The sequence below is a fragment of the Heliconius melpomene genome, chromosome 1 (genome assembly GCF_056956725.1).
Source record: "Heliconius melpomene rosina isolate 202511_hmr_F chromosome 1, ASM5695672v1, whole genome shotgun sequence".
In the NCBI taxonomy this organism is placed as follows: domain Eukaryota; kingdom Metazoa; phylum Arthropoda; class Insecta; order Lepidoptera; family Nymphalidae; genus Heliconius; species Heliconius melpomene.
This window is the reverse complement of record NC_140389.1, coordinates 558,707-582,898: the sequence shown is the minus strand read 5'-3', so window position 1 is coordinate 582,898 and position 24,192 is coordinate 558,707. Positions and strand designations below refer to the sequence as shown.

The window sequence follows — 24,192 nt, the reverse complement described above, 5'->3', positions numbered from 1 at the left end:
TTAGATGATACTATCGAGCTGGTGTGATGATGGAATTGGAAGATGGCTGATGGCCTTGCACTGTCTATTAGTTAATATATTTCGTCCCATTAATGTTCTGTTGTAAAATGCCTGTTTTTAGTTTTTTAAACTATTAATTTACAGTTTAGTGTTTTTCATAAAAGTTTTCATCGCCATTATCATTATCGTTCCAGTTATTTGTACGCCCACTGTTGAGGCGTAGGCCTCCTTAAGGATTTCCACGAGTCGTCCCAGCAACCCTAATCTATACTAATATAATAAAGCGGAAGAGTATGTTTGTTTGTTTGTTTGAACGCTAAGATCTCTGGATCTACTGGTCCGATTTACTTTGTTATTGTTTTGTATGAAAGCTGCATTCTTCAGAAGTGCTATAGGCTACATAACATTACATTACACATATATACTAATATATTTTAAAGTACTTTCTTATTTGACATGCAATTTATTCTGCCATGTTAATAACAACCGTCGCGTCGCTTCGCAACCGTTACCGCGACATTTTGATATTCATCCTTATGAAAATAAATATAATAGTCACTTTTAGCATTTTATCTAGATTGAAATTATAGTTTACTGTATAACATACTAATAAATAATTAAAGAGATGTCACTGATTCGAAATGACCTAGCCTACGGGCGGCACAGTATGACCGACGCGAAAATATTCTTATACTTCAAGCAGGCGTAGCCGCGTCCGGGTCCACTAGTCTTAATTAAAAATTAAGAAAGCAAAATATTCTTTATTCATTTAGACCATTTGAAGCACCTTTGAATCGTCAAGTTACATAGCTCGAAAGGAAGTTCTGCTGAGAAGAGCTGGCAAGAAATTCAACAGTTGCTGTTTTCGAAATATAACACAATTACAATAGATATATACTTAACCATCATTAGCTTCCCGATTGACATCAACAGGTTCTAATTTCACATACTATTATCATTATAGTAGCCTTGCAATGAATTGCTTAATAATATTTTTTTTACTTTAATTTTATATTATTCTAGTTGCAAGTCTAAATACACTTGTGGATTTTTTAAAAATATACATACTTATACAATGTTTTATACATGATTTAGTATCATAAATAAATTTAAATTGAGGTCATCGTCTCGCAGTTACACAGCGTCTGACTGTAAACGGTGGTTGTGGGTTCATTTCCCATTGGGGGAAATAAATTATTATTTTATGTTTCCTCGCTGTGGACATGAAATCACATTTGTGGACGTGAGATCACTTGTGTGACTGGGAGATCGTATTGATGGACCCCAGATCACATGTGTGGACGTGAGGAACGTTAGGGAATATGAGGTGCGACACCCTGTTGTCATCATTATGTAACCGTAGCATTCTATATCCAAAATTACAAATGAAATACAACATCATACAAAATTAATTAACCATTATTTTATTCATATAAATGTACCTATAATAAATATACTTCATTTTAAATATGTACAAAATATTATTAAAAGTAATATTGACATCAACTTACAACCATCTACAATCTCATTAGTCCAATTATGTTACGTTTAAATATATTTAACATAAAATCAATTCAACGCTTTTCAAGATTTTACAATTATACGGCCAATATACTAAAACAATATTTCGATTGGTTTCGCTATACATTTTCTATTATAAATATTATAAATACATTTTATCGTCACTATTCATTCATTTTTCAAACATGAAGACGCTTTTTGTGTATTTTCTCATAAGTATTGCGGGGATTTTGTGTTATGTAAGTATGTCTGCCGTGTTTTTTATGTTGGTTTTAATTATGATGTGTTGGATTCAGGAAAGTGTTGTCAGTGTTTGAAACTTCATTGTTAATTTTTACGTGTACAGAGAGGTACAAGATTTCTTTTTAGTTTTTTTACTTAATATATATTAAGTATATAATAAATTACATAATTAACTTTATTATAGGTAGATAGGCCGTGGTTGGGCAGGGGCACAAGAGTCTGATTGGAAACTAGGGTGAAATATTTAATATCATTTTATTTCCTCGCTGTGGTAACGCGGTGTTTAATTACACAACTCAACATGCAATGTCTCGAGAATTCGGGGGAAACTGGGAAACAAAAGTATGTTAATTAGAACGGAGTGTCTTAACACTTGGTCTTTAGGTAATATCAAATATAGGCAGAGGGACTGCCTATTTTTGATATGAGCGGGATACAGTGTGAACCTAGAACACATTTATATAAAATTTATTTAAAATTGTTAACATATTTATGACATTATCATGGCTTTTTTTAACTCCAAACGAAAACAGAGGAGTGATATAAGTGATAAGTGTGACGTAAGTATATATGTAAGTCTGTCTATGGCATCGTAGCTCTCAGAGTGTCCAGATCACCTCTCCTTGCAAACTGTAGAATATAAATGCAGATAAAAACTACAACTGTATCAATTTTTTATTTAATATAATTTCAGGTCCAGGAAGCACAATATCCTTATAGTGAAATTTTGAAACCAGACATTATGTATAATTTAACAGACAAAAATATAAGTAGTAAAATACCAGAAGTTATAGCAAAATACATAATAAGTCGTAATAATAATACAACATTGTCTGAAAATCCTGATAATATAAAACATAGTACAAATGTTAAAGAAATGAGTTCAACTGACAATGTCAATAAAATAAAAATGATTAAATCAATGCCATATAAATATATAGAAGTTATACATTATGTTCCAATTAAACTTACTACATCAAGGGGTGGTCAAAAAGTTACTTTGGATACAAATAGTAGTTTGGACAATATGCAAAAAGTTATAGTTAAGGAAGATGGTTTACGTAATTTGCAAAACATTATTGTAAATAACGGTGAACTGGATGAAGTTCAAAAAACTATAGTAAGCGAAGATAATCTAAAAAATAATGATCTTGATAATATGCAACCGGTTACGGTGAACAATAGTACTGGCAGAAGAAACTTGCAAAAAATTGTAGCTCTTCAAGATGGTCAAAGTAATATGCGAAAAACTATAAAAAATAATGTTTTTAATGTAGACAAAGGAGCTTTACTAAATTCCTTCGGCTTTTTTATTAGACATCCACCTAAAGGGGATTATCACAACTCGCAAATTATATTTAAACTACTATTGCATAATTTTATAAACTACCTGGTAGATAGAGGAATTAGTGGTTTGGAAATTTTGGAATATTTACATAGACAACGTGAAGTTACCGACAAAGGATTTGAGGTAATAATACAATAAATATTAATAGTTCATGAAATTTTATATATTGGTTTAAAAAGTATTTTTTTTTAACTTTGTTTACATTACAGGTTCTATTTACCAATGAGAGTCAAAATTCTAATGATTATACAAAAGTTATACGTTTTAATGATAATATGCTTAATAATTTTAAGAATGAAGGAATAATGAAGGCAATAGAAAAACAAGCTTTATTTAATTCCTACAATTATTTTGTACATAATCCGCCAAAAGGAGAAGACGCTTTTAAGAATAATGAAATATACATATTAATACTTAGGGATTTTGTGAAGTATTTAATACAAAAAGGTATAACAGATTTAGAAATTATGGAATATCTTCAACGGGCTCAAAAAGTAGAAACAAGAGACGGAACGAAGGTATAAAATTAATATTATTTCTCAATGTTTAAGAACATTTTTATATAGCTATATACATATATCGTTATGTACTTTATGTAGTAAAAACTAACAATTTCAAATATCTCATTTTTTTAGGAAACATCTCAACAATCAATGAACAACAGTCAAGAATTAGATTTAAATACAAACGATGAATTTAGAAACGATATAAATTTAAATGAACCTTTAAATGCTAATGAATCTGCTTTTCTACAAGAAAATCCAGAGAGATATGAAGTTGTTAATAATGATTCTACAATTTTAATACAAAATTTTCATGATTCATTAAACGAACATGAATTAAAAAATAATTTAAGTAACTATATACATATTCCTGAAACCTCTGAAGCAACTGCTAACACAAGCAAATCAGAAGATTCACATATTGTGGAGATAAATTCATACAGAATGTCAAATGAAGATAATAAACGTGGTCCGATAACGAATATTTTTGAAAACTTACATGAAAATATGCCTTTAGATCATAACATAACTTCAGATAGTTCGACATACTTGCCAATTATTAAAAATGTGGGAAACGATCATGATAATAAATTTGATTTAAATATAGAAACAGACAAGGAAGAAATAAAGAAAGGAAAAGTAGAGCGTGTAGACTTAGTAAAGGGCACAGATGATATCAACATTGAAATAATTAAAGATATCGTTGATCAAAACAAAACTAATATAAGTACACCTCTAAGATCATCGTCTGATCTCAATATGCCAAATGATAATTTAGTTACAAATAATGAAAACATTAAAAATAATAATCTTTCCTTAGAAAAAGAGGTAATGTTGAATGGAGATCCAGAAAATTATAAAACTATAATTGTACCTTATACTACTAAAAGCATATTAAATATACAAACAGAAAAACCTTATAATTTAGATACAGTTCATGAATATAAATCGAATAAAAATGAAGATATTGAAATGAAAAAAAATATAGATGTCATAGATTTATGGACGTCAGAAAAACCGAATTTAACATCCATATTTGATATTGAATCACCAAAATTAAACAATATAGATACAGATAATAAAGAAAATAAATATAAAGATATTCATATATTGAAAGATAATATAGATTTTAAAGATTTATGGACATCGGAAAAACCAAATCTAACATCCATATTTCATATTGAATCACCAAAATTAAACAGTGCAGATACAAATACAGATAATAAAGAAAAGAAAAATAAAGATATTCATATATTGAAAGATAATATAGATTTTATAGATTTATGGCCATCAGAAAAACCGAATCTAATATCTATACTTGATATTACATCGTCAAAATTAAACAGTATAGGTACTACCACTGATAATAAAAAGAAATTAAGTAAAACCGATAACAATTATATAATAAAAGATAATATGGATTTAAGGACATCAGAAAATCCGAATTTAAATAATATGTATGATATCAAATCACCGAAATTAAATAATGTTGTTGTTAATAAAGATGGAGATATAAAAATCAGAGAACCAAATTACAACACAGATTATGTAAATAAAATAGAACCTCCAAGAGATACAATTACAAATGAAATTGTAAAATTAAGACAAATACTATCTGAATTAGTAGTGGTGTTAAAATTATTACTCAAGGTCTTTAATCCAAATAATATACGATTGTATAATAATATAATTACCGAGCTACTTACAAATGAATTAGTTAATAGACATAAGTTTAATATAAACGCTAATTTAAGTATAGATACAAATGACATTTTGCTAGAAAACTTAAAAATTTTAAATATAATACTACCACTATTAACACATTCAAATTGTAATTGGAATAATGATTTGGATATACAGAAAATTATATCAAAATATGTGCAGCTAAATAATTTAAATGATATATCATTAACAAATAATGATTTAAAAGAAAAAATATTATTTTTAAAAAAATTATTACAATTTAAACTTTTACCCCAAGAACAAGTGATGAAAATAATATTTTTTTTACTAATTAATCCAATAAGTCCTGTGACAAATAATACAGTGAGAACATATGACAATATCTTTTTAAATACTTTTATACATAATTTAAAATTAGCTTTATATAAGTCATTATTATCTATAATTTTTTAATTTTAAATGTGAATATTTTATAAATATAATATAAACTTAAATTTTGAATGTAACCTGTCATTTATCCCCATGTACATTGAAAGTAATTTATAAGGAAATTCTGTATTATAATATTGTAAAGCATTTTGACAGTATTGAAAACAAATAGAACCTTGAATTCATATATACGAAACCTTGATGCTAAAAACCAAAAAATGAAGACGCAGAATTAAACTCGTCAATATATTCGTATAACGCTAGGCAAGCGTGCCACCGTAACCACCGTAGATCTCATCAATGCTCACCAGACTTGCGGTCAAACGCAAGTCTATTCAATATAAAAAAAAACGCAAAGTGGAAAACGGAGTGTCTTAACACTAGGTTCTCTCTGCCTATCCTGCTGTATGCGAGATACAGCACAAATCTGATTTTTTTAAAAAATCTGCACATTGTGATACCAAAAAAAATGGAGATCGAACACATAACTAGCGCGCTTACGGTGCAGTTATACCGTCCCATTGAAATATAACGACATCAAATTCATAATTACTTTACGTTTACTTTACTCCAGCATGGTGCTTGGGCAGAATGAAGAAGCACTGATTCCTTTATCATCATACACGTACTTACTTATCTAATATTTGTCTTTATTTACTTAAATATAGGAGCATAAACAAGTGAACATCCATTTTTGTTTATTGTTTAAGATTATTCTTTACTGCAGTAAAAGCTTATTAGTTTTTTGTATAAGTATACTTATTTCCCAACGTATTTCAGCACACTATCCCGATATCCTTCTTTTTTTGATGCAAGAAATATTTATACTACACTATTATTTTACATTAACTGAATTCTTATTTTCCGTCTAAGTAAGTATTTCTTTAGAAAACACAATATCGATGATACTAGAAGGATCCTCCTCATGGTTTTTACGTGACATTCTAGTATCGATGATACTACTAGGTCACGTAAAAACCAGTTTTTAAAAGTGGGTCCCAAGTGGTGGAATTTTTTGTTGTTGTTGCATTTAACAGCCAAGTATTTTTCTAGCTTATGTATATGCTTTCTTTAGCCAGGATGAAGATTATCAAACCAGATGTAACGTGTGGGCTTATCACAGCTGAATTCAACGAGATATCGAACTACTAGACACGCCACCAAACTGCGTATTCAAATATGATTCTAGACAATACAATATAAAACATTATTTCAAAATTTATACGGCTACTTCAACTTATCTGACTCAATTCTATTTTGCTCAATTGTTTGAATAAACATAATAATGTTGTTAATTATTTATGAACGTGTAACTTATCATAAATAGTAATATAATACATTCAATTAATATTTGTTCAAGTTACATTTAAAAACCTAGCAAGTAATTACCGATAGGAACAATTTCACAGCTCATAATTAAACAACACAACTGAAAGCTTCATTTGCTTAAGTGGTTCCTACGATGGTGCCGGTTTTCTTTTTATTTCTCTGTTTGATTTCATCAGCGTGTATGGATAATGTGGTAATTTTTTTATTTTGTCTATGAATCGCGATGGATGTGGGTTCGATCCCTATTCGGGAATGAGTTCCGCCACTTAAAATATAATGTCTCGAAAATTCGGTGGAAAATGTAGAGCTGAATATTTTAACACTTAATTGAAGATTCCCTTTGCACAAAAGTGTGAAGTATTTAAAAACTATAGACAACGCTTAAAAAGAGATTTGTAGTCACAACTATAGCGTTCAAGTAGTTGAAATGTACCCTACATTTCAACTACTTATCGTTAATAATATCAAACCAAATAGTAATAATAAGACCCTAAATTAATTTTCGGGCTATTGCGTGTTTAGTAGCGAAACTCAACGTCTTGTTACGAGAGCGATGAAATGAAAATGAAATGAATTCATTTCCCGGAATTGTACCATGACCAACGCTATGCTCCTGCGCCAAAATAAACATAAATATATATTTTTTCACCAGCCGATCCATAGAAATCTAACCCGAAAATCATCTGAGCTGAAGCCAATCAAGTTGATGCCTTCTAATTTACAGCATTTATATACCACACGAAACGAAAAACAGACACCTCAAGTAAGTGTCTATTATTTTCAAATACAATGACTTCTTTTAGAGGGAGTTCTTCTTATGTTATCCTTATGTTTCTAAAGTGAAAATGATATTATATTTTACTAGGTTCATTTTTAAGATCTTCGTCACGAGCTGCGTCAATTTAATCGCAAATATTAGTAAATAATGTCTAGACATTATTCAAAAACTTCAATAGTAATAACATCTAGATGTTATTTTTTTATTTAGATTTTACTGCAGTTAAATGTACGTTATCGATATCTTCAAATATTTAATTAATTACAGACGAACTCTAAAGTAAACATCGAGGAGCCACAATCATCGAAATGTCCAAATACAGATGTATTACTTAAGATATTAAATATACTAACTGAATCTCTACCGAAAACGTTGCTAGAGCCGCAGAAATTTAAAGATGTTATATCCACTATCAAAATCATATTGACAAAAGCTTCACTTAACAATGATGTCCACGATGATCTCCACAACGAGGTAAAAATTCTAGAAGATCAATTAGAAAAAATTAGTAAAGCAGATGAAGAAAAGATTGCTTTGCGTAAACAAAGTGATAAAAACTTAAAAGCTAAACTGTCTCTTCAATACGACATACCGGACAAATGTGAGCATATATTAAACGCTCTCGTTAGCTTCATCAACAACGCGTACAATCAAGTGGCAAAGTATTGTTTGGTTACAGGAAACTGTAAAGTTGATGAACTACCACGTATTAAGTATGACACCTCTGGTGAAATCCAACAATCTATCGTCAGCAACCCTTATTTACAAGGTTTCGGTACACAAAATACTAATCCTGAATATAATGGCGTTTATAACGTTATTAAAGCACTACAAAATTTAAAACCAAATTTAGGGTCCGGTTCAACAAGTTTACAAGATTATTTAAGTCGTTTAATACCACAGAACAGTAACGTGAATTCTAATAACTTGTTGTATAATGTGCCTAATAAATCTCCAGGTAGTCTCCTTGGACTATATCCCGAATGGATGTTACCTGATGAGTCCAGGACTGAACAGTCTAGTAATAATAAACTGCCGTTGCAAGATTTTTATTCTGCTTCAAAAGATCTTTCACCAAATGCAAATAATAACCAAGACTTCATGAAAATTCTGACTGAAAAATTAAAAACGGTTGGAAACCCAAATAAGAATAATGAAAATATTGAAGATGCAACCAGTTCAGATGCTCTAAATTTACTACAATCACTAGGGATAAATGTTTTGCCTCCATCAAAAATAGATAAACCTCAACCCCCTTCAAACGATCGTGAATTAGATGCTGAAAACCAGCCGAAACAAACAGACAAACAAACCTCATATGATTCTAACTCAAAAAATCCAGATCAATTAAACATGAATGATATATATCAATTGTTATATTCAATAAAATCACAGACAGATGAAACTGGTAACAAATTTCTAAATGCATACTCTGGTTCTTACGTCACACCTGATACCCTCAATATAACACCTGATAAAACTAAACAATATGTCCAATTACCCGATTTATCACAGTTCAGCGTAACGAATCAAGGTAAATTAAACACAATACCTAACCAAAACGAAGTTATCGAATTAACATACATGCTTAAACGACCGAAGCTCGCGTACGAGCCATTATATTACGTCAAATACAGAGTACCCTACTACATATTCTTATATAATTTGCAAAAACTGTTAATCAAAAATCCATATTTGAGGAATCAACCAAAAAAGTTGTATCAGGAACTGTTGATGCACTCAAACATAACTGAAGCTCCAGGAGACTTGAAGCATTTGGAACATGAAGAATTGGTTAAATTAATAGCAACTAACGGTACACTCCTAAATGCTAAAATAGTTACTGAAAACAAAACACAAGATGAACGATTAGAAGCACAAAATTCAACTCTAAATCTTAATACTGAAGCCAACAAAACTAAAGTCGACCCATTATCATTCATAGAAACGCTTGTAAAGCTCGCTAGTAATAACTCTTCAGAACGTCATTTTAATCAACGAATCGGCTCAAATCCATACTTAAGCTACGGTTTTCCTTCTAAAACAAAATTTTTATATCAGTCTGGTTTAAATTATAATCCTAGTAACCTACTTTCAAGTAGTGTAAGTTCTAATGTTTACGGCAGACCGTCAGTCTACAGCTATAATGGGGTAAACAGTGTATTACCATCAAACGTACCATCGTACTCGATGTACGCAAGCGGATATCAAACTGGATAAAATAATTTATAAAAAATATATATATATTTTTTATTTTGAGTATTTTGTACCTTATTCCTTCCTCCTGGCATCAATCCCGGCGTATTATGTCAGGCACTTCCATCCGACATAGTTCCTAGGCCGGCGCGCAACGTGGCCATACTGTCTCTGGCGACGCTCTTGGAGCTTATCCGCTACGTCACGGACCCCAAGACTTCCTCGAATGAACTTGTTTGATTTGCAAATTTTTATAGCAATTAGCCGGGCTATAACCTCATTAGAAAATTTTAAGAAAGGTTTGAAACTATTGAAATTCACTATTGAAATTATGAAAAATTTCAATAGCATTTAATTTAAAGCTAAAAAAAAAACAATTATTGTGAAATATACTCCTTTAATATATTATCATCAAATATACTAACCTAGTACTTACTAATATAAAAAATAAACATAATGTAACAATATTGCCTGTATTATATGCTACTACTTATTTTAACTATCAACAGTAGACTAATTCAACAATATTAGCAAAAAAAATCATATAAATAATAAAAAACAGGAAAAAAATAAATAAAAAGAAACTCTCCGGCGGGGAATCGAACCCCGGTCTCCCGCGTGACAGGCGGGGATACTGACCACTATACTACCGAAGACTGTACATAATGATCTCAAAAACTAAAATAATCTCAACAAAGCATGTCGTTAAATTTCTTTTTTATACAAAATTGCGATTCTATAATTAAACAGAAAATTAAACACAGAATAACATCAATCTATGTCTAATATTATTAATGTTTATTTATAAATCAGAACGATTGAAAATAACAAAAAAAAATATTAAATTTAATTTTTTTCAAAATGTACGATTGTAACCGCGATAGGTTGATATTTGATATGTAATTATTTACATTAAATTATATTCTAACCTTTATTATTTTATTTTAGACTACAATAACACAATATGAGGTTTTTATAAAAAAAAACGTATAACATGTGATAGTACGGTACGGGAAGCATACTGAAAGAATACAAATATTGTTTTTATTTCGTCTTTGAAGCCGAAAAAACATTAATCCATAAATTAACAAAAACAAACACAAAACAGAATATTTGCAAACCTAATAAACCTCGCATCACTGACGCACAAAGTCTGTAGAAATTATAAAAAAACTTTTAATAAAATAAAAATAAGGCCCTTGTAAAGCAGAGGTACAATGGTGTGACTGTAACGCGACCACTCAACTCGCATTGCCTTGAAAAATTCAACGGAAAGAGGGGAACGGAGTATCTTAACACTAGGTTCCATCTGCTATAAGCGGAATACAGCGTGAAGCTGATTTGCTTTGATTAATAAATTAATACTTATATGCAAATATAGATCAGAGCCATTTAACATTTAATTAATTTAATTTAAAAAATAAAATTACTAAAAATATCCTGGCAACTCTTTGCAAATGTCAGTTGTCAAAAAAATAAAAATAAATAAGTGTTCTTGTATGTATTTAAATTTTTATTTAGTTTTTACGTGAAAGATTTTGTAGTGAAATAAAAAGTGATATTTAACATAAAATAATTATATATTAAGTTTCTTGTTAAAACATTTGTGCTGTTTATACAATAATAATAAAAACAATGATTTCAAAAAGACCTGTCTTTTTAAAACCCGGTAAGTTATTTATATAGAAGTTATAATTGTATAGTAGAGTACTAAAAATATTATAATATAAATTTTGATTTGAATTAATTTTATTATATGTGTTATAAATATTATGGACGTTTTTTAGATTAAATTATTATTAAAAAACATCTAGGCTAACCTAGATGTTCCTTTTTTCGTTTTTTCAATATGATAAAACTTAAACTTTAATTACTTAAAATAATATTATTGCCTTAGATATTTTAACAGAAAATAATATGATTATAATTATAAATAAAAAGTAATATATCCTATCCTGTATGATGCCAAGTATGAGTATTGTCAGAAAAATGTTGTAAAATCTTTGTATATCAGTTACATATGAAAAATTAAAACTACTTTAAAATGGTTCCTCTAAAAACAAAAAAAACTTGTCCTTGTTTGAATGTGTACATTAGAATGAACTTACTATAATATATTTCAGGTGATGAAACACTTTATCCAATAAAAAACAGAGATGGCATAATAGAAACTTTAATAAACCCTAACACAGATACAGCCTTACCTATTGATGCAGATTCTAAAACAAATTTTGTGTATAATAGATATCATCATTTACCTCTAAATACACAGAGGCAAAAACTTCCCGTGTTTCAATATAGGAATCATATTTTGTATTTGCTAGAAAAGTATCAAACTTTAGTGTTGATTGGTGAAACTGGTTGTGGGAAATCTACGCAAGTGCCACAGGTAAGTTTAATTTTAGACAATTACAATAAAAAGTTTAGTGATGGTTAGTGCTTTTAATATAATATAGATTATTTAGGCAATATGTCTTTTTAAAAAAGTAACTAAGACTAAACTTAATTAAAATCAATTTATTTTTTTCTTTTAAGTTTTTTTTATGTTCACACTGTTTCCTGCGTCACAACTGGCCTCTTTTTTTTAAGAAAATACAAAAAGATTTTTAATGCATATAAATAATTGTTTTGGGTTTTATTACATATATCTTCAATTTTACTCTATGTATCAATTATAATTTGTTTCAAATGTAATAAATATGTTGTTTAGGTGATTTAAAAAAAGTTTTTTTTTTCTAAATTATACTCAATATTTTTCATGTTCTCTTTATTTAACACTATATTACTATAATGTTAGGACTTGACCTTCTAATATGACCATCGAACAGAAACGTGATTTTATAATAAGCATCTATAACCCTATAGTTTATATAATCATAACAAATTAAATTATCAATATAATGATAATTATGTCACCACTATATTTAATAATTGTGTTTCTTGACCTAATGAAATTTAGTAAAATCATATCTATCGTAGCTATATTATTGAAATCCCTAACAAGATTTTTGAATAAAAATGTTCTAAATCAAATATTCCTGCATTTTAGTTTACATAATCTTATGCACAATAAACATATGGTTTTACTAAAGGTTGGCCAACTACAGTCGCTGGTATAGTTCTTATAAAGAATATGCACTGAATCTTCTCACCTCTTATTTAGGTGACAGAGTTCAGAGGGTTGATGTGAATGGCAAGAAATCTCATGGTTCAGTATTCAGCATGGCGGTCCCACAAGGTTCAATTCTTGCTCCTTTTCTCTTTTTAATATATATAAATGATTTACCGTATCTAGTTCAAAAGAACCATGGTATAATATTGTGTGCTGATGAAACTTCTTTGATTTTCTTAAATAAAAAGACGACAAATCGTACATGACGAAGTAAACAATGCTCTCTCTAAAGTAGTACATTGGTTTCGTGTTAATAACTTACTCTCGAATAGTAAAAAAACTAAATGTATAATTTTTAGAACACCTAACACGAAAATTGTTAAAGCCGATGTATTCTTGAATAGTGAACCCGTGGATCCTGTCGATTCTACGGTATTTCTCGGTATCACCCATAGAGTCCAAATTACAGTGGGGACTCCATATTGATGGATTGGCTTGGTGATTCCCAAGGCTGTTTCAAAGGTATTATTGTCACAAATATTTAAATATGTATTTGTATAAAATTGATTTAAAAAAAAGTCCCGATGAGTTTATTGCGCCGGTTCTTCTCAGGTCTAAGGCATTAACTTTAGTGAACTGGTGGTAAATTATTTGACGTTCAAAAAATGAAACTTGTAACTTCTTATTTCGAATATATTTATTTGACTTTGACTTTATGTAAAATGTTTTGTTTTATAACAAATGTGAAAATGTAAATAACGCCCTCGTGGTTCAGTTACCGAATATTTGACTGTGCATATACAGAGTGAATTCAATTTCCATTGAGTATTTTATTCAAAGAAATATCTATGTACTCGAAGCGCGATGTGGGATTCCGCCATTCAAAACGCAAGGTTTTATAGAGATGTTGTTGAAGTTTTAACTCTGATATCGATCTTGAGATGCCGTTTTAATATCCTGTGACTGAAAACAGCATATCAAGATCGATATCAGAGTTAAGAGCGATGTGTAAATCGGGCTTAGATTCCTGTAAAGTCAACAAAGAGATGTCGTGGATTTTCTTTGTAACTATTCTAAGGAAAAATAGAGAAGCGTTAAGATGAACAAAACCTCATGATTTTTTTAGGTAATTTTTAAGGTTTGTAGTCAAAAAAGTAACAAAAAAATATTTAAAAATTAAATATTCTTAAATAGAGCAGAAGAGATATTAATTAAATACGACGACTCTGAATGTCTACTAAAATTAGCTTCAAGTTACAATATAAAAAGTGGTTTTATCCAAACCCTTATAAAGATAGACTTGCAAGTCTAGATCTAGGTCTACATCTATTTAAAATCAAGTAAATACTAGAAATGCAAAGTACCTATATTGAATTTATCCTTAGCATTAATTCTGTAAAAATAAATATAGTAGGTATAGAGGACAGATGGTTTAGCTTGTTAACCGTCTTCAAAAAAGAAGGTTATGTATTCGACAAACATATATACTTATATATTTCTATTTACATGATACTTGGTACTTTAAATAAATTCAAACAAATTCACACGACGTATTTACCAAAAGATTGTATTAATAGTGCTGCTATAAAACTGACTCATGAGAGGCAATTTGCTAAATTATCGCCTTATCTTGTGTTCTCACTATATATGTCGTGGCCGCCCTGAAGGTACGCTTACGCTTCCTGAACTTTACGCATTGTTCACTCGAGAAGGAAATAATCAAAAGTAAGTAAGCTTCACCACTCAACACGCAAGGTCTCGGTCTCACTAGGTTCCCTGTGCCTAACATACGTAGGGTACAACGTTTATAGAGTAGGCAGAGAGGAACTTTTTTCTTCACTTTCTAGTTTTGAGATATTTCACTGGTAAAACGTATTGTTGCAGTTTTTCTTAACTAGATCAAAAAAGTATCATATGTAATGGAAGCGCATTATAGTATAATTAAAACTTTAAAATATTAGTAGGACTAGAATTAAAATCCCAAAACCTACAAATTTAGTTAGACATGTCGCAAAAAAATAAATAAGAACAGCTTCACGGTACAAAAGGGTGTGATTGTAACGCGACCGTTGTGTGTTCGATCCCCACTCGAGGTAGTGAAATATTTATTTACCTTTATATTTCCATTTCTTCGCTCTGGTGTTGAGGCAAAGCGCGGAAAGAATCCAGCCGAAAGTGTGGAACGGAGTGTCTTATCACTAGGTTCCCTCTGCCTACCGGAAGGCAATTTTGCTCACCGGGCAGTGTTTATTAGAGAAGTAGAACTGTAGAACTGACCCAACTGACATTTCTTTGTACCTTGACTATTTGTTTTATTTTGAGTGGTTGTCGAACCCATAACTATTTACGTCGTTGTCCCACTGCACCACAACGGCCTTAAAGATATGTTAACAATGTCTATACCTATATTGATAATTGAAAAGTAAAACAATTTAACAAATCAGTTATGTATAGCAATTTTATCGAAAAAAAAAAAACTTTAAAATGGTATCACTTTTTTAATTATAAACCGATTGAAATAAAATAATAATTGTTAAGCTGTAAAGCCGTTTCTGAGATTATTAGCGTGAACAAACACTCAGACAAACAGACAAAAAAAATAATAATCACTGTTTTTGATTCTAATCGTTTTAAAATGTTATTAATATTTTTTTTCTTATGTACAATTTTATTATAAGTGCAAGTAAAAATATTTTTAAAGTGAGAAACAAATATTTTGGTATTTCTTATCAAATATTTATCTAAATTTTAATAGGTAGGTTATTCCCGAGATATTAGTATTGGGTAAGATCAATTAATATCAATATTTATTTTATTGTTGTAATATAAGATAACAAAGCATTTTTTTTTAAATATATTCTAATTCACTACAAAAAATATGGCCAGTTTTCTGATTTTAGAATTAAAGTATTTAACAGATAATTTTAAATTACAAAAAACATTCTTTAATAAATAACAAATGATAAATAGATAAAATATAAAACTTGACTGCAAAAACTTAACATAAAAAAATAATATATTAAGTAACACTCGCTAACATCAAGTTAAATCCAACGACATATCGTTTATCAAAATCGTTTATCAAAATTGGTTACAAGGAAACAAAGAAACGGACAAACATACATACTCGCTGAAAACATACCTAACCCTCTTTTTGGGTTTCGCCGCAGTCGGGTAAAAAGTATAAAAATTTGAAGCCGCATCTCTTGGAAGCTATAAAAAAATGGCCAATTTACCGACTATGACAACTATTTCCTATGAATTATTATTTCTTTCGAGGCAAAAGCTTGAAAATTCGGGGGAAAGTGGGTAACGGAGTATCTTAATCTAGATCTAGGATCATTCGGCTTATACTGTTATTTGCGGGATATAGCGAGTACCTGAAGATAAAAAAAATCTTTTCCTCTGTAGTTAGTTTACATTTAATTGTATTAACCCCTACTGTTCTTAACTGTTAAGTGAATTTAATGAGCTTCATTTGGTAATAAAATGTCAATATAATACAATGAAATAAGAGGCCGTCGCGGCACAGTGGAACAGCGTCGTGGTTGTAAACGTGATGGCTGCATGTTCGATCGCTACTCGCTCTGATCTGATAGACAACGCGCGGCGATGAGCTCCGCCACTCAACACGATATATCTCAAATATAGTGCGGAAAGTAGGGATAGTGGTGTCTTAGCGTTAGATTGCCTCTGTATACCCGGCAATGCGAGACATAATATGTAAATACATGATTGTCACCAAATGTGGTTAACAATACTCTAAATTACTCTATATTGAACGAGTTTTCTTATAATTACATTCATAAACAATCTTCAAGGAGACAATAATATTTATCTTTCAAATATGTCCTCAAATGAGTATCGAACTGGTGAAATTAACCCTTGTTAACTATAATTGTTTGCATGGGCCATAAATTACGAAACTTAATTACTAATTAGATATTTTATTACAGTACTTTAAATAATGTTGTGTTTCTAAAAATTGTTTACGGTGTTCCGAACGTGCCTGTTGAGAATTAATATTTTTTGTTACCAGAACGAGGAAAGGAAAATATTAAATATTTTTTTATGTTGAGTGGGAATCGAAGCCACAATCGTCTCCTTCACAAGTGTGCGCAACTGCTCTACGAGGGCCTCAAAATAAATAAACACAATGCAGTAGGTTAATGATACGTCGCGTATTAAAAATTTGTAACGCAAGGTCAAACGTCAAGTTTTGACAGCCGCTTTGGCGGGAATAAATTCTCTCGTTTCGCTTTCGACGGAGGCAACGGCCGGACCTAGACATGGGCCGTAACGTCTTTTAAGCATAACCGGCGATCACTAGTTTCGGGGTTACGCGTAGCTAGTTTCAGAAACTAGTTATTTCTGTAACTAGTTACAAATGCTTCATAAGCAATTGTAAGTTTAATACGATTACTTTTATTGTTATGATTGAAAATGTTTTAGGTTAAATTACAATATCTTGTTACTAAAATGTAATTATTTATTAATTTATTTTATATACAATTATTTTTATATATTTTTTTATATACACTTTATTACATTATATATTTTTAATATATAGAATTTTATATAGTTTTTTCGCTGATCGTTCTTTAATAATATTTGATATATTTAATTACGGAGTGAAATTAAAATTCCAAATTAAGTGAAAACAAAAAATTTACACACAAAATACATTCAAAAAGAGGGAATAATTTTACACTTACAGAATGGAAAAAGAAATTTAAAAATACAAAAAAAAAACATAAACGAGAAACTGACACGTAATAGCAAAATATTATGGTTTAAAATTGGATGAAACTTGAGACCAAACTTGAGACTTTAAAAACCAGATGGTTATAGGTTCAATCCCCACTCGAGGAGATGAAATATTTATTTAAATTAATATTTTCATTTCTTCTCTCTGGTGTCGAGGTAAAGCGCGGAGTTGAGTTCTGCCACTCAACACGCAATGCCTCCAGAATTCGGCAGAAAGTGGGGAACCTAGTGTAACAGAGGGTTACACTAGGTTCCCTCTGCCTACCCTGCTGTGTGTGGGAAACAGCGTGAAGTTGATTTATTTATCTAGTATTTAAATTAAAATTAAATTTTAAAATTTTACTACTGAATATAAATAAATAATAAATAAATAAAGCCTTTATTCGCTGACCATTTCAGAATTTTTGTTTGCATAATTAAAATAAAGTATACAATAAAAATTTAAAAGACTTAAAATTAAAAACATTTAAAAAGTAATTAATTTTACCAGCCTGCACTATTGCTATATAGCTAAACATAAAACAAAAAAAATAACAAAATATAAAACCAAAATTAAGATCTTAAAAAAAATTATACAAATTGTAAGCTCAGTTATGGATTCTTTATTACGTATATAAAATATTTTTTCTGTTGAGCTTTATACAAACGTACGGAATCATTAAAAACATCAAATTCAGATTTTTGCGCTAATTTATTATCAACATTCAAAGTTCTATTAAGTGATGGGTTTAGGCCTCAATTTTTTGTAGCGAACCTCGTTTCTCGGAATTCTTAAAAGTCTTAGTAGATCGCATAAAAAATCCCAATGTGCTTAAGATATACAAGTGTGAAGTGAACGTCGCAAGCCATTGTAACCGAACCTCTTTTAATAAATAATAAACATTAGGAAAGCTACGTCACGCTAAACAAAAAAAAACTCGGAATTGGTTAAAATCCACCGTCGTGGCGCAGCGGCACAAGGGCGTGGCTGTAACGCGATGGTTGCGGGTTCGAGCCCCAATCGAGGTAATTAAATATTTATTTACGAATCGAATCGAGGAAATTAAATATTTATTTATTTTATATTTTCATTTCTACGCTCTGGTGTCGAGGCAGAATTTATTTTTTAATTATCGATATAAAATAATAATCGATCAAATTGCATTAATGCATACATATTAAACTACTGTCGTCTCTTTTTTTCTTGCGGAACGTACTAAAATAGAGCAACATGCAACTACATAAGTGTCAATGTAGCTAATAAAAATAATATGGTTTTTTCTTGGAATTTTCATAAAACTATAAATAATATAGTTTAACTTCTGCATTTACAGTTTAGAATCGCTTTTTCGTTTCATTGGGTGTATAATACAAAAAAGTACGATGTTTGTAGCTTTTCAATCAAATTCACCTATTCTCGTCTCTTTTTTTGTTGCGGTACGTACTATAATAGAGCGAGATACAACTGTGCTAGTGTCGATGTAACTTGATTAGTGCTTACTGCTTACTCTCATGAAACTACGTATGTGAAATAATGGCTATGTGTACAGACACATAACCACAACGCAACATGTATGTAGTTTCGAATAACCGCGTAGCTCACAATCACCGCGTAGCTCCGAATCATCACAATCACTAGTTTCGACGACAGCCCGAAACTAGTTATGCCGTGATTTGGCTTGTAAGCAGTTTCTGAAACTAGTGACGCTACGTAACGCCCATGTCTAGCCGGACCCCATTCGGTCTAACGGCGCGGCGGCATGCGCACGCACGGTGCACAGCAGCACTAACATTTAATACCACAAACGTCGTGTGAACAGCCAGTGTGTTAACTGTTTATACGGTTATGTTATTAAATATACATACACCAACGCTAGTATCGGATTGCATTGGATATAGTATTTTTCTAAATATTCGTGTTATGCCGTCGTGTGTTGAACGTGCAGTCAACGCGACGTCCGCATCGATTTTACCAGCAGTTTTAACGTGCCACAAAACGAGTTTTTGAACGGACGTTTGTGATGTGAAAAATGTATTTGTTTCTACTCTGGTTCAACAGCAAGTTTCGGTGATTGTTGATAAACGTGACATACATACATACTTGCATTCATATGTACGTATCGCACACTAAATTGTAATATATGTGGAATTATTTATTTAAAATGTATATTGGTGATAAAAACGCTGGTTCCATGCCGTTATAAATAGAATTTTGTAGTGTTTCGTAAGCCATGCGCCGTTAAAACATCTGTGGGATATTAGAGTATATTACACATTGTTCGAGCACCGACTGAAGCCCTACTCGAGTCCACACGCCCTTGGCTATAAAAAGCCAGCAGGATTAACCGCATGCGTAAATCTCAATACATTTCATCAAAATGATGTGGCCTTCTTCACAAGCGAGTAAAATATTAACGTTTCTTCTCTTTATTATATTAGTGTATTGCATTTACATGGACACTTTCCTATTTTTAAGAATAAAAAAATACAAAATAGACATATTTGAGCACGTAGAAAATGTAACGCAAGAATCGTCCACTTATAAATCGATAAAATTACAAAAGTACGAAGATGTAACCTGGGTGCCTTGTAATGTAAACCCCCTATGTCACCCGACCGTGAAAGCCTTGATGGTCGATCACATAAATCATTACATATACGGCCCATTGTGCGCGATGGTCGATATGGGATTGGGAATTTCAGAGAGAATGCTATTTATAACGCCCAATATGATATCTTTCTTTCATGTTTTTATCGCTTTGGTGGGAGCCAAACTGTTGACCTGTCAGAGTCTGGCGGCGAGGCGGGTGGCGATAGTTCTGTTCCAAATAAGAATGTTCCTCGACGACTTGGACGGGCACGTAGCGAGAGAAAGGAAACACATCAAGGGCGAAAGATCTGAAGTCGGCACGTTGGGATACTGGGTGGATGGCATTTGCGACTTAATAGGCGTGATCGCGATGATGATAGGCATTCTCTTCTACTTAAAGAATAATCCACCTCGTCGCGGCTACAAGGATACGCCAGTCAGTACTTTACCGTATCATCAGTTGAAGGAAATCAACTCTACGGAGGATATTGAAAAGGACACTACGACTGAAATCGGTATTTCGTACAAAACAAAAGTGACTTTTCAAAGAATAGTCCAAGTGCTTGGTCTGTTTTCTGGTCAAATGGTGCTATCTTCGTTAGCTTGGAATAGATACATAGATTTATACCAGGAGTTATTAGAAAATCGCACGGATATTGATGTGATGAGACGCGAGGGTGTCTTCACATCGGGCACTTTCTTCTTCGCCACAGGATTGTGGAGGGTAGTGAATCCTCACAGCTACCTCCATCTCCTATCTCTGGCTGTTTTCTGTGATAAAACGTGGGGATTTCTTAAAGCAGTGCACTATAGCGGTTACGTGTGTCTCATCATAGCGGTGGGCGTCTCTGAATATTTACTAGTGGTGAACAATTTGGACGTGTGATAACTACTTGCCGTATTTTGAATTCGAAAACAATCATCTCTTTAGTTTTATCGTCAACAATTTATTTGTGTATACAAAACCTTAAATTATTAATTATGGTTTTCCAAAATTCTCGGGCATATGTAATTATTTTAGTAGTTAATGTAATGTTTTTTTTAATAACGATTGTTATTTTGTAATTGTTGTTTAATGATATTGTGTATAAGTGATGTTGATGAGATGTGAAGTTTACCTAACTGTTGTTCTTCCACAAGAGTTTATAATAGATTATCTTATTACAAACATGATTTATATATATTAAGTATTTGCACATTTTGGAGTATTAGAGAAGACGCGATCAATAAAAAATTGGAAAAAATTGTCTAAAAATATCCGGTCTCTTTTAAAAAAAATATAATTATAAAGCTAAGCAAAATATTCTCGATGCCCTTTAGTTCTAAAATTGATATTTTAAATTCTATATGTTTGATTAAGCAAGTCCATTAGTCATTTTACCGTATATTTGGTGACTTTCCTGTAAAATTTGCTGCAGCAATTATATTTCCGAGAGATAAATATATATTTTAAAATTATTTTCCCCATATATTAGTAAAATCATGTTTGTTGTGAGGATATTTTGACATAAGTAGTTCAAACTGATGAAACTATGTGATATTAGGGGTCCGCTGTGCCAATAATATAAGTAATCAAATACACACCGTTTGAAAAGTGGCAATACCTTCTAGTCTACAAGATTTTTTGAATTAATTTAATTTTAACTATATACAGTAACGACAAATCAAACTTGACTATTATACAAACAAATACTGAAACTGATGAAATGAAGTTATGTAATTTTTTTTTAATTTATATTTAATCAGTTCTGTTAAAAAATATCACAAATTTCGTTATTAATCTTTATTGATCATTCTCCTGATTATACTTATATAATTTTAAATGAGGTATTGCCTCTTTGAACGGATCTATAAGGTAAATAATGCGTAACTGCTAGCATTTTGACTGATTTTCGTGTAGGAGTGACCACGGTGGTAAAACTAAGTTCAAAATTCAGAGATTTCTATTGTATTTATATGTATTGTACACCTATAGATTAACTGTACATTGTTTCGAATTTAGATAAAAAAATATTTTTTTTCTACACAGCAGGGTCGGCAGAGGGAACATAGCTTGTGTTGCTTGCTTGCTGTGATGAGTGGCAGAACTCAACGCCGCGCTTTATCTCGACACCAGAGGAAAGAAATGAAAATATATATTTAAATATTTCATTTCCTCGAATAGGGATCGAACCCACAACCACAGCCCCTTCGTCAATACTGGCCTCGTATTTACATTTACGCTTTAAGTACTACTTAGTTTGTGGATTGTTATAGATAACTCAAGTGTTTATTATAAAAAGCAAATGCTTATATCACTTAATATAAACATAGTAAGTTCTGTATGATTGAAGACGCAACGGTTGTGAGTTCGATCCCCACTCGGGGGAGCATTCATTCATTTTCATATTCCCACTGGTAGACGGCGCGCGGCGTGGGTTTCGCTACTCACCACGCAATGTCTCGACAGTTTTAGCAAAAAGTCGGGGACGAGGTGTCTTAACACTAGATACCTCTGCCTATGCTTTCTAACATTATAACGAAAAATTTTGAGCGTTTTCGAAAATCTCCAAAAACTAGACAATGTACAGTTAATCTAGCGAGAGTTAATTTAAAAAATGCATTCGTCCTACTCTTAACTATAGTCATGTTGGTATGTTAGAAAGAGATGAATATATTTCCTCCGTATTAAGAAACGGGTAGGTAACGGTTTATATTAGTCCGGTTAAGATAATTTATATTTTTTACTATGAAAATTAATTATTATAGTTAGTTATTGTTTTTAATGATCATTTTAATTAATTAACTGTGATTTACCGACCGACAATAAGTTATGATTTTAATTAATATTTAATATATTTATTTTAAAAATGTTGTCCATGTTTTATTTATATTTAAATTTTTCTTTATATACATAGTGGTTTATATTTAACAAAAAATTTGTGATATGTCACTGCTTTCTTCATTCGTCATAAAAACGGGGCGTGTTAAGTGAGAGAATTCAACGGAAAAAGCGGGACGTAAAAACGGAACTAAAAAATGTTTCCATTTTTAACCAGTTCTGGTAAACACGATGATGATGCGGCTATGACTGTTTATGTATGGAATAGATCTATAAATTTTATCTGGCTATATTTAAAATGAATGAGCTGACACTGTTGTTTTGATATATTTTAGTCTTTCTCTTCCAAAACTATTGTTGATTAATTTGTGATCAAGGCTTATAAATTATGTTTTTTTTAATCAAAAACAAAATGATATTAGAATTGTTTATATTAATAATAATACAATTGTTACTATATTTTAGCCGCTTATTTGAAGGGAAGTTGAAAAAAGAAACAATTATAGATAAAAAAAAGCATTTATTACATATTTTAAAACCTATAATGTATATAAAATTATTTATTTCCTTCTAAAATGTATTTCCTCATTTGTCCTGAAAATAAATTAAATATGAATAAATTATATATCAAAAAGATGTAAATAAAAATATACATTTTATGTGTTTCGTAATTTTTCCAGCATATTATTATTATTATTATCAAAATTAATGGAAATATAAATTTTAAATAAATATTTCATTTCCTCGAGTGGGAATGGGCACCACCACCAGTCGGTTTACAGCCACAATCAGTGCCCCCGCGTCCTCTGTCCCCAGTCCCCGGGGACGTGTCATTCATATTAAAGGAGTAGGCATACGAAAAAAATCAAGTGATAAATAATTCTTCTGAGCTG

The 24,192-nt window shown here is 30.8% G+C and overlaps 4 protein-coding genes and 1 non-coding gene across 6 annotated transcripts in view; 4 read left to right on the top strand and 1 right to left on the bottom strand.

Annotated features, from left to right (window-relative positions):
- The first annotated feature begins 12 nt into the window (after window positions 1-12).
- Window positions 13-5,799, top strand: LOC146540853 (uncharacterized). Its single transcript, XM_085208074.1, has 3 exons — window positions 13-3,235; window positions 3,322-3,630; window positions 3,748-5,799. The coding sequence occupies exons 1-3, from the start codon at window positions 2,507-2,509 to the stop codon at window positions 5,749-5,751; spliced, it is 3,042 nt and encodes a 1,013-aa protein (XP_085064200.1). The 5' UTR covers window positions 13-2,506; the 3' UTR covers window positions 5,752-5,799.
- A 1,480-nt stretch (window positions 5,800-7,279) lies between these two features.
- LOC146540852 (uncharacterized) lies at window positions 7,280-10,054 on the top strand. The gene is made up of 3 exons (XM_085191483.1): window positions 7,280-7,285; window positions 7,709-7,819; window positions 8,102-10,054. Exons 1-3 carry the CDS (start codon window positions 7,280-7,282, stop codon window positions 10,052-10,054), a joined length of 2,070 nt encoding a protein of 689 aa, XP_085047609.1.
- Window positions 10,055-10,614: 560 nt separating this feature from the next.
- Window positions 10,615-10,686, bottom strand: TRNAD-GUC (transfer RNA aspartic acid (anticodon GUC)). The gene has a single exon. It is a non-coding gene; the product is annotated as a tRNA-Asp (tRNA).
- Window positions 10,687-11,482: 796 nt separating this feature from the next.
- Window positions 11,483-24,192, top strand: part of LOC146540849 (putative ATP-dependent RNA helicase DHX35) — a 35,293-nt gene continuing 22,583 nt past the window's right edge. Inside the window, exons 1-2 of one of the 2 annotated variants that reach the window (XM_085185653.1) lie at window positions 11,483-11,699; window positions 12,154-12,419. In XM_085185653.1, coding sequence (XP_085041779.1) covers window positions 11,666-11,699; window positions 12,154-12,419 — 300 coding nt within the window. In that variant the 5' untranslated portion in view covers window positions 11,483-11,665. Of the gene's footprint in view, window positions 11,700-12,153; window positions 12,420-13,542; window positions 13,665-24,192 lie in introns of those variants that run through there. The other variant, XM_085185732.1, reaches the window with a different exon arrangement.
- Cpes (Ceramide phosphoethanolamine synthase) lies at window positions 19,325-23,332 on the top strand. Its single transcript, XM_085185855.1, has one exon. It carries the CDS (start codon window positions 20,267-20,269, stop codon window positions 21,362-21,364), a length of 1,098 nt encoding a protein of 365 aa, XP_085041981.1. The 5' UTR covers window positions 19,325-20,266; the 3' UTR covers window positions 21,365-23,332.

Bases quoted from the DNA above. Each gene is read 5' to 3' on its own strand.
- LOC146540853 (XM_085208074.1), top strand. From the start codon at position 2,507: ATGTATAATTTAACAGACAAAAATATAAGTAGTAAAATACCAGAAGTT. The intron at 3,236-3,321 runs GTAATAATACAA...TTTACATTACAG, and splicing joins TTACCGACAAAGGATTTGAG to GTTCTATTTACCAATGAGAG. The intron at 3,631-3,747 runs GTATAAAATTAA...TCATTTTTTTAG, and splicing joins AAACAAGAGACGGAACGAAG to GAAACATCTCAACAATCAAT.
- LOC146540852 (XM_085191483.1), top strand. The intron at 7,820-8,101 runs GTAAGTGTCTAT...AATTAATTACAG, and splicing joins ACGAAAAACAGACACCTCAA to ACGAACTCTAAAGTAAACAT.
- Cpes (XM_085185855.1), top strand. From the start codon at position 20,267: ATGATGTGGCCTTCTTCACAAGCGAGTAAAATATTAACGTTTCTTCTC.